The sequence below is a fragment of the Antechinus flavipes genome, chromosome 5 (genome assembly GCF_016432865.1).
Source record: "Antechinus flavipes isolate AdamAnt ecotype Samford, QLD, Australia chromosome 5, AdamAnt_v2, whole genome shotgun sequence".
Taxonomy (NCBI): Eukaryota; Metazoa; Chordata; class Mammalia; order Dasyuromorphia; family Dasyuridae; genus Antechinus; species Antechinus flavipes.
In genome coordinates this window covers 299,543,884-299,557,454 of record NC_067402.1, presented here as the reverse complement: position 1 = coordinate 299,557,454, position 13,571 = coordinate 299,543,884, and the positions used below count along the sequence as shown (strand labels likewise).

The following is a 13,571-nucleotide window of genomic DNA, read 5'->3' as shown; positions in this document are numbered from 1 at the left end:
CTTTTAATCAGGTTCTTCTTTCACACTGTGACTAATGTGGAGTTGTGTCTTACATGATAACTCAGATATAAAGAGATCAAACTACGTCTCTTCTTCAAAAGAGTGTAGAGGGGCGTTGGTGGTATAGTGGTGAGCATAGCTGCCTTCCAAAAGAGGGTAGAGGAAAGAAGGAGGAAGATAACTTGGGAATTCAAAATCTTGTAAAATGAATGCTGAAGAAGAAGGTTGCCTAGCCATACTGGACCTAATCCCATATTTATTAAGAGGCAGTCTTTAAAATCATTGGCTGGACTAAGAGTAGAGAATCAGTGGAATAGATGAAGTATACAAGACAAAATGGTCAATGACTATAGTGATCAATTGTTTGATTAAACCCAAAGATGCCAGTTTCTGGGCTGAGACTTCTATTGGATAAAAATGGCTAGGAAAATTGGAAAATACTATGGCACAAAACCTAGGCATTGACTAATATCTAATACCCTACACACCAACATAAGGTCAAAATGGGTTCATGATTTCAATATAAAGGGAGATATAGGCAAATTAGGAGAACAAGGAATAGTCTGCCTTGTCAGAAGGGAGGAAATTTTGGACAAAGAAGTAGAGAACATTATGAAATGCAAAATGAGTATTTTTGATCATGTTAAATTAAAAATGGGGTGGAGGGAGTGTGTAGAGAGAAATGACAACTACATAAAAAGATGAGAGATAATAGATGATATAGGACTGGGCTATAATAAGTGATGACATTAATAGAGATGATTAATTATTACAGAGATGATAGAATCAGAGATAAATATTATGACACTTGATGTGTAGATGATGGATAAAAGTATTTCTAGGGATCACTATCATCCCATTGAACGGAGCTTCATAGATTTAGACCCCCTCTACTGGTAAAGTTAAGAGGGATCTGAGATTCTAGACCAACCCTCTCCTTCTCCTCCCCCACTTCTTACTGGTGAGAAAACTGAAAACCAAGGTCCCACAGCTACAACACTCTCACTCCCAAACCCAGTTCTCTCTCCACTAGGCCATACTATCCTCATGTGATTCCTACCCCAAGCATATCAACCCATAAGAAACTACCAGAAACACACGTATAAACAAACCAAAACTTTTATTTATAAGTAATCCAAGAAAAAGAAAAAGAATCAACTTTGAATCCAAGTGTGAAGGAAGTCCCTTAAAATGAATTCCTCTTCCCATTCACTCCCCACCCCTAAAACCAAACAGGTATTTTTAGAATCCTTAATACTTTTAACTGAAACAGGAAAATCACCCCCTGCCCTTTTCACCATAAATCCTGAGATAATACAAAAGATGCCCCTGTCAGAAGGCTCCTTAGCAGACTCCCACCTGACTTGCAGCTGTAAGGTATCTGCTCAGAACATTTATAGCCAGGCCCCCCCACTCCACTTCTCTTGGAGGCAATTAAAGTAATTCAACTTGCAATGTCTAAAGGGGTGCATCTGGCTGCTAAAATAAATTTTAATAGCACTTATGTCTAAAGGCATCCTGCTGGTAGGAGGCAGCCCCATTCCGCCCAAAGCCCTCACTGCTATTCAAAGTGCTCCAGGGGCAGCTAGATGGGCAGAGGTTGCAGCATCAGCCCCAAATTTTGGAAGACTAGAGTTCAAATCTGGCTTCAGACACTTAACATTTCCTAACAGTGTGGCCCGGGCAAGTCACTTAACTCCAATCGCCTCAGAAAAAAAAAGAAAACAAAAGAAAAACAAAAAAAGTGCTCCAGATGATAAGCAAGTTGAAAACAAACACGCTCAACATGAGTAACAAAAAAAAAAAAATCCCTCCTCCCCCCCACCCCTCCGGTCTGGTCTTGAAGGTCATTGAATGGGGACCAGTTCAGAGCAGGGCTCCTCACCAACACCACAAACAAGGTCTTCTGGGACACAACAGGGGTGGTGACCTGGCTCCAGACAGCAAATACACCAAGTCCAGGGGCAGGAGAGAGAACCCCTTTGCCCTGGTCTCCGGAGGCAGGGTCTCAGTTGGGAGAGCAAGAGAAAGCTCAATAAAGAAAACCCCACAGATGGCCTCTAGGAAGGCAGAGGAGGCTGCTGAAGATGAGGGTCGGACTGGAGAGAAAGCCTCCAGGAAGCTGGCTTTCTCTGGGGCCTCTGGCAGCCAGAGAGGCTGGGGGAGGCTGCGCACTCAAGGAGAAATGGAGTCTTTCCTTGCCTGTTCAGGATACTCAGGCATTGACTTAAGTCATTCCTGCTCAAAAGGCGAATCAAAAGGAAAAATCCAAAACAAAACTCTTAATATAGAAACACAGAGCCCTCCAAGTGGCTCCTGTTTAAAAGGCCCAAAAGGGCTTGGAAGTGAAGAGCAGGCAGAAGGAAGGGTCCAGATGAAGGTCTTGAAGGCTGGGGAGTGGCCAGGGGATCTGGAGATATTCTAGGCCAGGTGAGAGGGGAATTAGGGGGCAGGATCAGGCTAAGGGTGTACCTGTTCACTGGATGGTGCAACACTTGCACCCACAGGCCTCCTTCTGCTCAGTATTAGGGAGAATCTTGAGTTACTCCTCAGCTCGCTTCCTCTGAATTTCTCGAACCAGCTCATGGAAGGCTTGCTCCACACCTTGTCCAGTCTTGGCTGAGGTCTCCACATAAGGGAACCCGAAGCTCCTGGCCACCTCCTGGCCCATTGTGGGGTCCACCAGCCTGTTGGTCACGTCTACTTTGTTTGCCACCAACACCACGGGTACGCGGTCGGTGCCCTTGAGCCACTGCAGAATGTCCCAGAAGAAATTCACATTCTCAAAAGAGTAGAGGTCATTCACTGCATAGACCAAGAGGAATCCCTCTCCCCAGCTTATGGACTCATCCCTCAGATAATAAAATGCTCCATTGCCTGTGGTATCCATGATGTCCAGCTGACACTGCTCTTCGTCCACCATTGTATCCTTACTATAGAAATCTTGGGTCGTGGGGTCATACTCCGTCACAAAATGATTCTTACTAAACTGCATGATCAGTGCACTCTTGCCCACAGAACAGGTGCCCATCACCGCCAACTTATACATCTTGGTTGTGAGTCCGTCTGAATCACCGATGGAGGTATGGACACAAGAAGCCATGAGAACTGGAAAGGGCTCAAGTGGCCTCTAGTCACTTTCCAGGCTGCAAGGAAGAAGCTGCAAGAAGTCAGCCCATTTCACAGGAGGTCACTTCTCTGGCCTCCAGTTTTAATTCTTTGCCAAACCTCTTCCCCGCTCCCCTTTCAGCTCTCTGGGCCCACCTGAACAAGGTTCAACCCTCCCCCCAGGGAAAGAACTTCAGATACTAAAAATCTCTGACTCCTCTGGTTCTTCTGACCAATTCCAAACCCATTAGAGCACGTGGGCTCCAGGCCCTCCCATTCTGTCCGGCTTCTCCAAGACACTCTCGGATTCACTGGCGCCCTTCTCAAACCCCCGACCGACCAGAAGACCCCGCGGTCAATTCCGAAGGTTCTAGGAGGCCAGAGAATGCTAACTATTTCTACAGGCCACGCTCCTCCACAGTAATGTAGCCCAAAGAGCTTCGGTTTGGGCGGCTGCCGGGTCTGCAGCTCCTGCATCAAAGGGGCCGAGAGTCCCTGGCCGGCTCGGCTGTAAACTGGGCTCCCCCATCTCAACCTGCATCTAAACCCAAAGTGTATGGGCTCAGGCAACTAAGGTGGGGGGAGGGAGGCGAGCCCAGCGGCACTGCCCGCACTAATCCGGCCCCACGAGGAGCCGAGCTCCGTCAATACCTCCCGCATTGATGCAGTCCAAGATGGCACTAACTTGGGATCCACTTGCCACCCCACCCCATTGCTGTTAACTGAGACTGGGCTCAATGAGCACCCAGAACATCCCGCTAACATGAACTAATCAGCTGGCCTCTACATACCGTTTCGGAGCTGTAAAAATACCCAGTCAGGTCGCATTCAGGTATAGTCTTTAAGAGTTGTACAATAAGAAATGGAGTAGAGGTCCTCTTCCTGCTCAGTGCTAGGGCTCTAAAGAGTGATTTGGAGATCCCCGCCCCTAGGCCACAAAGACTCTGCGGAACCACGCCCCCACTCCTTTAGGGTGTGAGGAACTTCTTTCTTTTTGGAAGCTCCACCCTAAAAGCATTTGGGGAGCCCCACCGCTCAGTACAAGCGCCTTAGGGAACTCTTAGTCTACCCTTGCTGGAGCTTTGAGCGTCCCGTGTGGCCGTGTTTTAGGAGCTCAGGACACCCCACCCTTGGGAGTTTGGGGAAGCTCTACATGTACCACAAGGGTTATTGGCCCCAGCCTCACAATATAGCCTGGGGCCAGCATAGTTCTGCCCTTAGGATTCTGAGGTAAGGATGAAGGTCCAAGAGCCAGTGTTTCTGCACCAAAGGACAGTGCGCACTAAAGTCCTCAGTCCTGCAGGCCCCAGGGGAAAAAGAAAGCTTTGTCACCCTAGCTTTCTTTTGCCCAATCCGCACTTCACACCCTTAATCACCACTCTAAACCCCATTGTTAGAATCTGCACTCGTTCTCTGGCTATAATTTGTGGGCAAAAAGGCGTAAGAGAGAAATATTCAGAAATTGCTTTCTGTCCTAGGGAATGCATCCGTTCCCTTTATTTGACCTTGCTCACACATTGATATCTGGGACAGCGCTCAGGAATATCTTGGCTGTAAGTCATTGGTCTAAACCTAATTTCTGCCAAAATACTTTCCATTTTCCAAACTTTGACCATTCCAGACCATTCTTCTCCTACCAATAATTAAGTTCTCAGATTTATGCACCATTGCTTTGAGTGTGATTATTCGTGATCCTTCCTCCTCCAAGCTGTTCCCTTTCTGAATCAGTATCAGAAAATTTCAGTAATGGCTCGTTTACACCCCCATTCAAGGCTTAGAAATCTAGGTCGAAGTTCAGGATTGGAAAGATCTCAGAAAACTTTGCAGATCTGCTTGAGGTTGGGGCATGGGACAGCCTTCACCCTCCAGGTTCTTCCTGCCCTCCAAGCTTGATTGATAAAAGGAAACCCAAGATCCTGGGGCTTGCTGTAGAAATTCCCAAGCCAGTTATTTTTCTTGGAGGTTCAAATCCAGTGCCCCCTAGGCACTGTGGCAATTTCCATAAGAATTCAAGGAGGGCACAATTGCTAACTTGGTTTCCAAGGAGAAAAACCACCTTGCTCTCTTGTTTACATCTTCTCTTTCCCTTTCCTAGGTGTTTCTCTTCCCTTTCCCCACCTCCACTCTCCTCCTCCCTTCAGTTCTCTCTCTTTTTCTGAAGGAACCGATTGTTTATGGAGCACCTTGTGGGTTATCTACTCCGACTGCCTGGGGCTTTCTGCTATAAATAGGATGCTGATCTAGGGAGCCTTTCCCCTGCACATGGCTGGGAATTGTTTTACCCTGAAACATCAGAAGCGGTCCATGACCTGCCTGAACCCTAACTCGGGGATCCTTTTTGCGGATGAACAACCCTGGTCCTATAAATACTGGATCACCAGGCCACACATAGGCTGGATAGGAGAGAGCCGGCCTCTGGGAGAGGGAGAGGCCCCTTAGACCAGGCCCAGACTGGGGCTCACCTGGAAAAGCATCCTAGGGGATCGTTGAAGCAGCTTTGACTTTTACAGAGTACTTCACCAATTGTTCTTATCCTCTCAAACAAATGACTCAATAAAAAGTTTGACATTCAAAGTGTAACACTATAAATACATGTCGAACAATTTGGCAAGCCCTCACATCAGAGATGCTCATCCTTGTTGAATAGCCTTGGGATCCACCTGGCACTCAACTCTCCCCTGTGACTCCAAGAAAATAGATCACCCTCACTGGCTCCCTCTCCCACTCTCCACAGCAGATCACCCAGACTTGCTCACTTCTCCTCAACCCTTTCATTGCTTCCCTCCCTCAACTCTCTCAACTAAGAACCTTATACTTCATTTTACAGAAAAAAAATTAGGGTCATGTTCCATGAGCTCCCTCTTCTCTCCTCTTCCACATCTCCCATACCTTTTACCCACGTTTTTTACCTGCCCCTGCTATATAGAATGTCATGGGCCAGGATACCGGTGCTACTTGTCTGATGGAGCAGATTCAGATTCTTGGGATAAAGACTTGATACTTCTCTAACTTGTCAGGCCAGCTTAGTGTGACTAGAGTGAACTCTGTTTGACCTGAATGAACCCAGTAAAATTATGTAAAATCACCAAAAATGTCTCCATTAATCTGCAAACCCAAATGATCTTGCATCCACTCAGAGCAAGATAAGCTTTCTTGGGGAAAGTCACAACCCCAGGCAAGATGTCACATTTACTTGATACTTCCCTTCCTCATACATAAAATGGGTCTTCAAAAAATGACTTCCCACAGATCACTTATTCCCTGAGAATGATATTCCCGCCAAGAGAATCTTATTCTTGGAGAATAAGAGATTCTCCATTCAAGGGCAGAGAGGAAAGGAAAAAAGAGAAAGTACATTTAGAATTGTAGAATCTATTCTTTTATTTATTATTTATTTTAATAAACATAATTATTTCATATGTCCATAAATAATTCTCTGTTCATAATCTACTTCAAATAATTTCACAAATATGTACAAGTTCATGTATGGAGTACTTCCATGGGGCAGAAGACAAAGCAGGCCATTATTTACTGAAGTCTTCCGAGTTAAACTCTCTACCGAAGGGATCTATCTCTTGCTCCCTTATTTTCTCTCCTCTCTCAGTACCAGTCACCCCCTACCAGGGGGGATTATGCCAGGGCCTCTAAAGTCACATCGCCCCCAGGAAGGCGGCCTGGTCTGACAGCCGCTTAGCAAAGGAGCCAGCACCGACTCGATGGCAGGAGGGGCAACTTTTCAGGAGCCGGGGAAAGGGCAGAGGGAGCAGAGGAGACATCGGCAACAAGCTCCTGGACAAGTTCGGAGCCCCGGAGCTGCGGCCAATTGGGGTACACATACGGCAGGCCCACGGAGGCAGTGGTCCTGAGCACTGGGATAGAGGGGCTATAAAAGTGGACGGGGAAGCCTGGAGGGGGGGTCGGGGGGGCCCCAAGTCCTGCAACTGGCGTTTCAGGCTCTTGCGGCGACTTTGGAGCCAGGTTTTGATCTGAACTTGAGACAGCTGCATTCCGCCTGCCAATTTTCTCCTCTCTGCCGCGCCCAGTTAGTGCGGGCGTTTGGAGGAGCTCTCCAGAGTCCTGATCTGCTTGGTGGTGAAAGCTGTCCGAAGGGGCGGGGTTTCCGGGCCTGGGTCATGGCCGGACCCTTGGCCAGTCCGTAATGCCCACTCTGGAGAAATTTCCTCACCCAGGGACCTGGATTTGAAGGTGGAAAGACCTCCAACGGTGGAGGTGGCGCAGGTAGGTGTGGGGTCCCGGCACTTGTAGAGGGTGGTTCCGAGAGATCGGGACCTGAAAGAACCGTGTCTACCTCAAGGCCCCGCGGACCTCGGCCTTCCCTTCCAGCGGAGGCCTCAGAGTCACCGCGGTCGGGGTGTGAGGATTTCTGACTGCTCTGGGACAGCCATTCCCCAGAGAATGGGACTTTGTCATCTGGAGGAAGTTGGAAACACCGCAAATCTTTTATCCAGATACAGCCAACAATGGCTGCAACGATGGGCAAGAGCAGCTGCTTTATGAAATCCGTGCATAGAAGCCGGGGACTTTTCAATAATTGGCCTCGGAGCAGTTGGTTCAGCAAGGGGCTTGGCCATCCGAATATTACAAAGTGATTGCGGGTCCTGTTCTTCCCCACCCCTTTTGTTCCATCCCTCATCTCTCCCTTGGCTTTTCACTGATTTTTCTGGTAGCCACTAAGGAAGCCAAAGGGTGCCAGGGACCCCATACCCTTAGGTCTGAGCTAATAAATGACAACTGTGTCAACACCATTGTGCATTGTGCTGAGATGGTTATCCGCTCCCTGGCTCCAGAACTTCATATCTCACAAGATGTGCTGACATCAATCACCATCTGATATCGGACCCCTGGACTTATGACCCTCATCACGAGACCTCAGCCCCCTCCTCTATACCTTGTGCATTGTGTAACTGCATTCCTACATACGTGACATTCCTGAGCCACCCTATATAAGCTGAATTGTGTGCCTCAATAAACTGGAGCTGCTTTAAACCCCACTTGGCAGTTTCCCTCCTTTGTTCTTTGTTACCAGGCTTTTTGCCCTACAGGCTCTGCCTTACAGGCTTTTTGCCCTACAGGCCTTTGCCTTACGGTGATGCTCCACTTCGAGACTCACGATTGACGACCTGCTAGACGGGTCAAAAGGGCCCTCCCCATATTGGGTGGTCTCACTCCCCAATTTTTCCAAGCATATTTCCTCCTATACCTAGCTCCTCTTTTTCTCCTCCCCTTGCTAGCCCTGATATGCCAGTGGATAGTAGCTTGTGACAAGGTCCAGCAGACACATTTCATACCTTCTACTGAGCTAATTCTGCTTCCAATTCTTGGTCTTTTAGGCAGAACCATATATTCCTTTTAAAATTGTTTTTACTAAGCATTTCTGTGAGTCCACACCAGGGTTTGATAGTCAGGCTGGGGCTGAGCTGAGTGACACTCTACTTTCTCTCAGATGGCTTTCTGTTTAGGGAAACTTATAATTCAAAACAGTTACAACTTTAAAGGATGACTTCTTCCCCTTCTAGAGAGGATTCACTGATTCTTTAGGTACCTAGACTCGGCAGTTTTCTCTCTCAATGGACACTCATCTTTGCTATCTTTTTAAAGCCTTGTATACCACCAATCCTCAATGGGAGACACTGCTCAGCAGGGGATGGAGCACATGTCTGCAGCTATGGCCAGCCCAGCGTGACTAGCTCTCCCTGTCTTTAAAATGCTGTTCTGCACTAACTTCAGAATTGTCACCCTCTCTCTTGTCAGTCTCTTGACTGCCCAAGGAAGCTCAACCCTGGATTTATAAGTCACCTAACAGACCTGGAGTTATAAGTCACCTGGATGCTTTCCAATATTCTCTAAATGTATCGAAAGCATTAAGGACAAATTATTCTCTAACTTTTTTTCAAATCCCAGCTAAGTGTTTTCCCAGAAGTCTTTCCTAATCCCTCTTTTCCTTTGATGTGTATGCTTCCCTTTATCTGCTTTTTGTCATGTGTATAGTCTCACCTAGAAATGAGGTGGCTATTCTTTTAGTCATAACCCATGACCATGGACAGAGGCTAGGTACAGCCACAGGAACTTTTGACTTGTACCTTTCTTGCCAATTATCTTTGCTATGAAAACAGACTGCTGGTTATAGTGTGTGTGTGTGTGTGTGTGTGTGTGTGTGTGTGTACACATGTACATACAGGCATAGTACATATACACACATATACACACACCTAGAAACTATATAATTTGTAGATAGATATTATTAGACATAACTGCATGCTTTCTTCCTGTTTAGACTGAACTGCTTGAGCAGGGAGTGGTTTGGGTTTTTTTTTCTTTTCTTTTGTTCTCCTTGTATCCTCAGGGTTTGGCAGGGTGACACATACTAAGCAATTATTAAAATGCTTGTTGATAAAATCAATTGTTCAGCTATGTTGCTTTGGATTCTTTTTTTTCTAAGACTAGAGTCCCCAAACATGGAGAAATGATTGAAACCAAAATTGCTATGAATAGTTTAATTTCATTTGAAGATAATAAATAAAATCCCTACATTATATATTATACACAAATGATAAGACAAGGAGAGGAGAAAATACTCCTATTAGATACTTCCCTCTTCTAATGAAAGCATATTATATTACTGAATCGGGATGGAGGAAACATGTGAGACAGAAAGCCAGTCTGATGAGAAATAGAAAGCTTTTGAGAAGTTTTGAAAAAGCTCCAACTCTAATCTTAATTCAATTAATTTCTAACTCTCAGAAAAAAAAAACTCTTGACTGAGAAAACATGGCTGTTGTGTATGGTATTCCAGAAACTATTTTCCATGATTATTTTTATAGCGGTGGAGTGTGTAGCTGGGAAACAGTGGACTGGAGAAAAGTCTTTGCATCAAGTTTCTGTAATAAAGGTCTCTTTGAAAGTAACCAATTGAAATATATGAGAAAAGCAAATTCTGTAATTGATAAATTGTCAAGGAAATGGATGACCTAGAAGTTTTCAAAAGAAGAGAGCCCACTTCTCAATGGCCACATAAAAATGCATCCTCCTCCAAAATTTATCGGGGATTTAAAAATGCTCCAAGTCATTAAGAACTGGAAACATACAAACTAACTGCAAAATTCTACCTCAGTCAGATTGACAAAAGTAAATCAAAAAGGGAGAATATCAAATGTAGAAACCTGTCCCAGAGAACCTAACACAGTCACATACTTTTGGTGGTGCTATAAATTGGTCTAGCCAAAGTGTAAAGCAATTTGGAACGATCCCTAAAATGTCACTGAACTGTGAGTACTTTCTGACTCCCAAAGATAGCCACTGGCATGAAAAGCGGAAAATAACCCATATGCACAAAAATTATAGGAACTATAGTATAGAGTACTTATCAAATGGAGTTTAATTTTTAAACAAATCTTAGTATATGAATGCAATAGTGTATATGATGCAATATGATATTGTGTAAGAAGTACAAGATGGGTTATTTTAGAAAGACTTTTATGAATAAATAGCAAGTAAAGTAAGCAGAATAATTTGTATTAACAAAGAGAGTGAAGTGAGCAGAATAATTTTTAGTATAAAATATGGCTTTGCACAGACACGAAAATTTGAAAGATAGAAGAACTCCTATTAATAGCAACATGACCAATAATTATTCAAAATGACTGATTCAAGATTGAAACTTTTTTTTTCTTTTTACACATTGACAAAGTTGGAATTTTCTGAATGTGTAGCTTTCTTATTCCTTTCCCTATATCGTTTTGAGGAGAAGGAACATTGTGGTGATCAGTGATCCAGCTCCTCTCACCCAAATGAAAACCCATGAGAACAGAAGGACAGCCAGAAGGAATTACAGATAAAAAGGACAACTTATAAAATTATGTGTTCAATTTATTATAGTTTAAGTAAAAGAGCAAGCTCTGCAGAGTCTTTGTTTTAAGACAGTCTAATTCTCCTTCAGCACATAGAAAAGTATTTGGGAGACACCTCAGAAGCGTGCCTTCATTGACCTTTAAAGCCCTTGGTGGCTTGAGAAAGTCCTCAAAGTCTTAAGAGGAGACCCCAAATTTTTGCAAACTCCTGGCTCAGGAGACATGATTTTCACTCAGAAGTTAAAGTTGTTTTAATATCCAATAGCCAAGAGAGCTAAGCTGAGCTGAGCTGGGCTCAGAACTCCACATAAAGGCTATCCCTTGGTAAAGAATATTAACCCGATTTCAGTGATCCCTGGGTAGCAAAGGAATGCCTTCATTAAGCAGGTGATCTGAGCAATGCAAAAAAAAGAACAGTTGTACCTCAGAGTTGAACACTTCACTTTTATTCCCAGAACAGACCAAGCACATGAAAGCCTACAACTATAAACTCATGTTACATTGTGCTAGTGGGCTTAATCCTCACCAAGGCGGTCCTCCTCCCTCATCTCTGTAATGGACCCGACTTCCAAATGCTTCCTTCAACATTCTCAGGTGAGGGACTGATTGTGTAAAGTTGTTGCAGATGGGAGGAAGCCACTGGAGAAGGGAGTTCCTGGGAGCCTATAAAGCTTCTTGCTTTGTTGCTAAGATGAGTTAGAGGGAGAATTTCTTCCCAGAAACATGTGCGGGAGGGATTGGCTTTTTGCTATTTTACTGCTTGCACCAAGTATTAGGTATGGGGAAGAAAGATTTCCTCTTTCTTTTATTACTGAGTTAGATGTTCTTTAACCTTTTTCCTTCAAGTCTCACTTGGAACTCCACCCAAACGGGTTTGGGGTCTCTCCTCTGGATATCTCAAGCAAAATTCTCCCTCTCTTTTCTCTGAGAACAAACGTTTCTTTGGAAGGCCAGGGAGGAGAAGTGGAGATAAAACTCAGACAGAACAGAGATGGGGATTATTCTTTGTTCCTGAATTTCCAGCTCAGTGTGTATTGGTCTAGCAGATGTTTTGAGAGCTGTGGGTATGTGAAGGGAGTTGCAATAATTAGGCAAGCTCCTTTTCCTTTCTAGACCCCAGAATTTCTCACTTCCCAAAGGAGAGTGTTGAAGTAGGTGGTCTTCAGGAACATTTCCTTCTCCCTCCCCAAATGCTAGTTCAAGCACAACCTTAATCCAAGAGTTATTTTGTTATGCCACAGTTCTCTTTAACTGTCCTGACTCAGTTTCCTTGTACAAGTTTCCCTTGTCTCAGTCTCCTAATTACTCCCCTAAGCTGTAAATCTCCTTCTGGTCCACGAAGGCTGAGGACCAATTAGTCTAAGGTTATAAAGTGTTAGCCCAAGCAAGATAAACAAGAGAGTAGACTTCCTGATTATCTTCTGTCCTTGAGAATTTACAACATCCCTCTAAAATATTCCAAGATATTTCACTAACATCTTTATCTCTGGGTATTCAGACATCCTGTCTCTGGGTTCCTTTTTGATTCATAGTCTTTTCCAGCTGGGCTTTCCCGCTCTTTCCTACTCTTTCCCTCTTCTTTGTCTCTAAAAGGTATATAAAGGTTAGAGATTCTCCATTCATTGCTGGAGAATGGCGGCTGGCGGTGGATGCTGGACGCTGGATTCTTTGAGATGATAGTCTCCTCCAGACCTGGGACCAACATGAATTCCTTGGTCCCAGTATATTTTTATCTCTGTCTGACTGGATAATTTGAGACGAGAGTCCTCTCCAGTCAATCTTACTCTCCCATTAATAAAATATTAAAAACTCTCCAATCTCTCTCCTGCCTCAGTTTCTCTGGCATTACAATTTAAATGTCAACTGATCCAGCTGATTGAGCGGGATGGGTGAGTAGGAGTGAAAGGTTAACATCAGGGCTATTCAAGAACTGTCTTTTCCTTGTTTCTCTTTGAGTTGATGACTTTAATTAGAGAAGGCAGGTAAAGGAGATTGTTTGGATTTTGAACCTCCACTTTAAAGAGCTATTAGGTGAGTTAGATAATCTAGTACAATTGTGTTTTTGTAGCTGAGAAGGAAGGTGAAGGGATTGGGTAAGATCACACAACTGGATAAGACCAGGGATCTCAACCCAGAGACCCTTAGTAAAAATCCAGCATACCTATCTCTATATCGTTTTAATTCCTTAATCCTCAATTATTGAAGAAGCCCCCCCCCCCTCTCCTTAGCACCCAGTGCCTATGAGGGCAGATTCAAACCAAGAGCTGGTTTAGTCAGATCAGAAGGATCTTAACTAGGGATTCTGTTTCCTGAAGTGTCTCTGAGTGTCCTGTGAGATGTTAAGGGGAGGGAGACACTAGTCCTCAGTTATCAGAAAAGATAGTGGCCACCTAATCCTGGCCCTGCTAATTTAGCCAAGCTAATTAAGGGAAGTTCATCTGCCTCTAGGATCTACTTAACCCCTGATAACTGAGAGATAAAAGCCAATATCCCCACAATTTATGAGCTCTCCATTCCCTTGGTGCAGGAAACTTCTTGTATGGAGACTCCATCACCTCAGGCACAAACTGATTATACTTCTGGCTTAGTTTAATG

The 13,571-nt window shown here is 44.6% G+C and overlaps 1 protein-coding gene across 1 annotated transcript; it reads right to left on the bottom strand.

The window, feature by feature from the left end:
• Positions 1-2,542: 2,542 nt before the first annotated feature.
• On the bottom strand, positions 2,543-3,103 carry LOC127564665 (ras-like protein). Its single transcript, XM_052001383.1, has one exon. It carries the CDS (start codon positions 3,101-3,103, stop codon positions 2,543-2,545), a length of 561 nt encoding a protein of 186 aa, XP_051857343.1.
• Between the last annotated feature and the right edge of the window lie 10,468 nt (positions 3,104-13,571).

What these genes read in the sequence shown, in the direction of transcription:
- LOC127564665 (XM_052001383.1), bottom strand. Translation starts at nt 3,103, where the DNA reads ATGGCTTCTTGTGTCCATACCTCCATCGGTGATTCAGACGGACTCACA.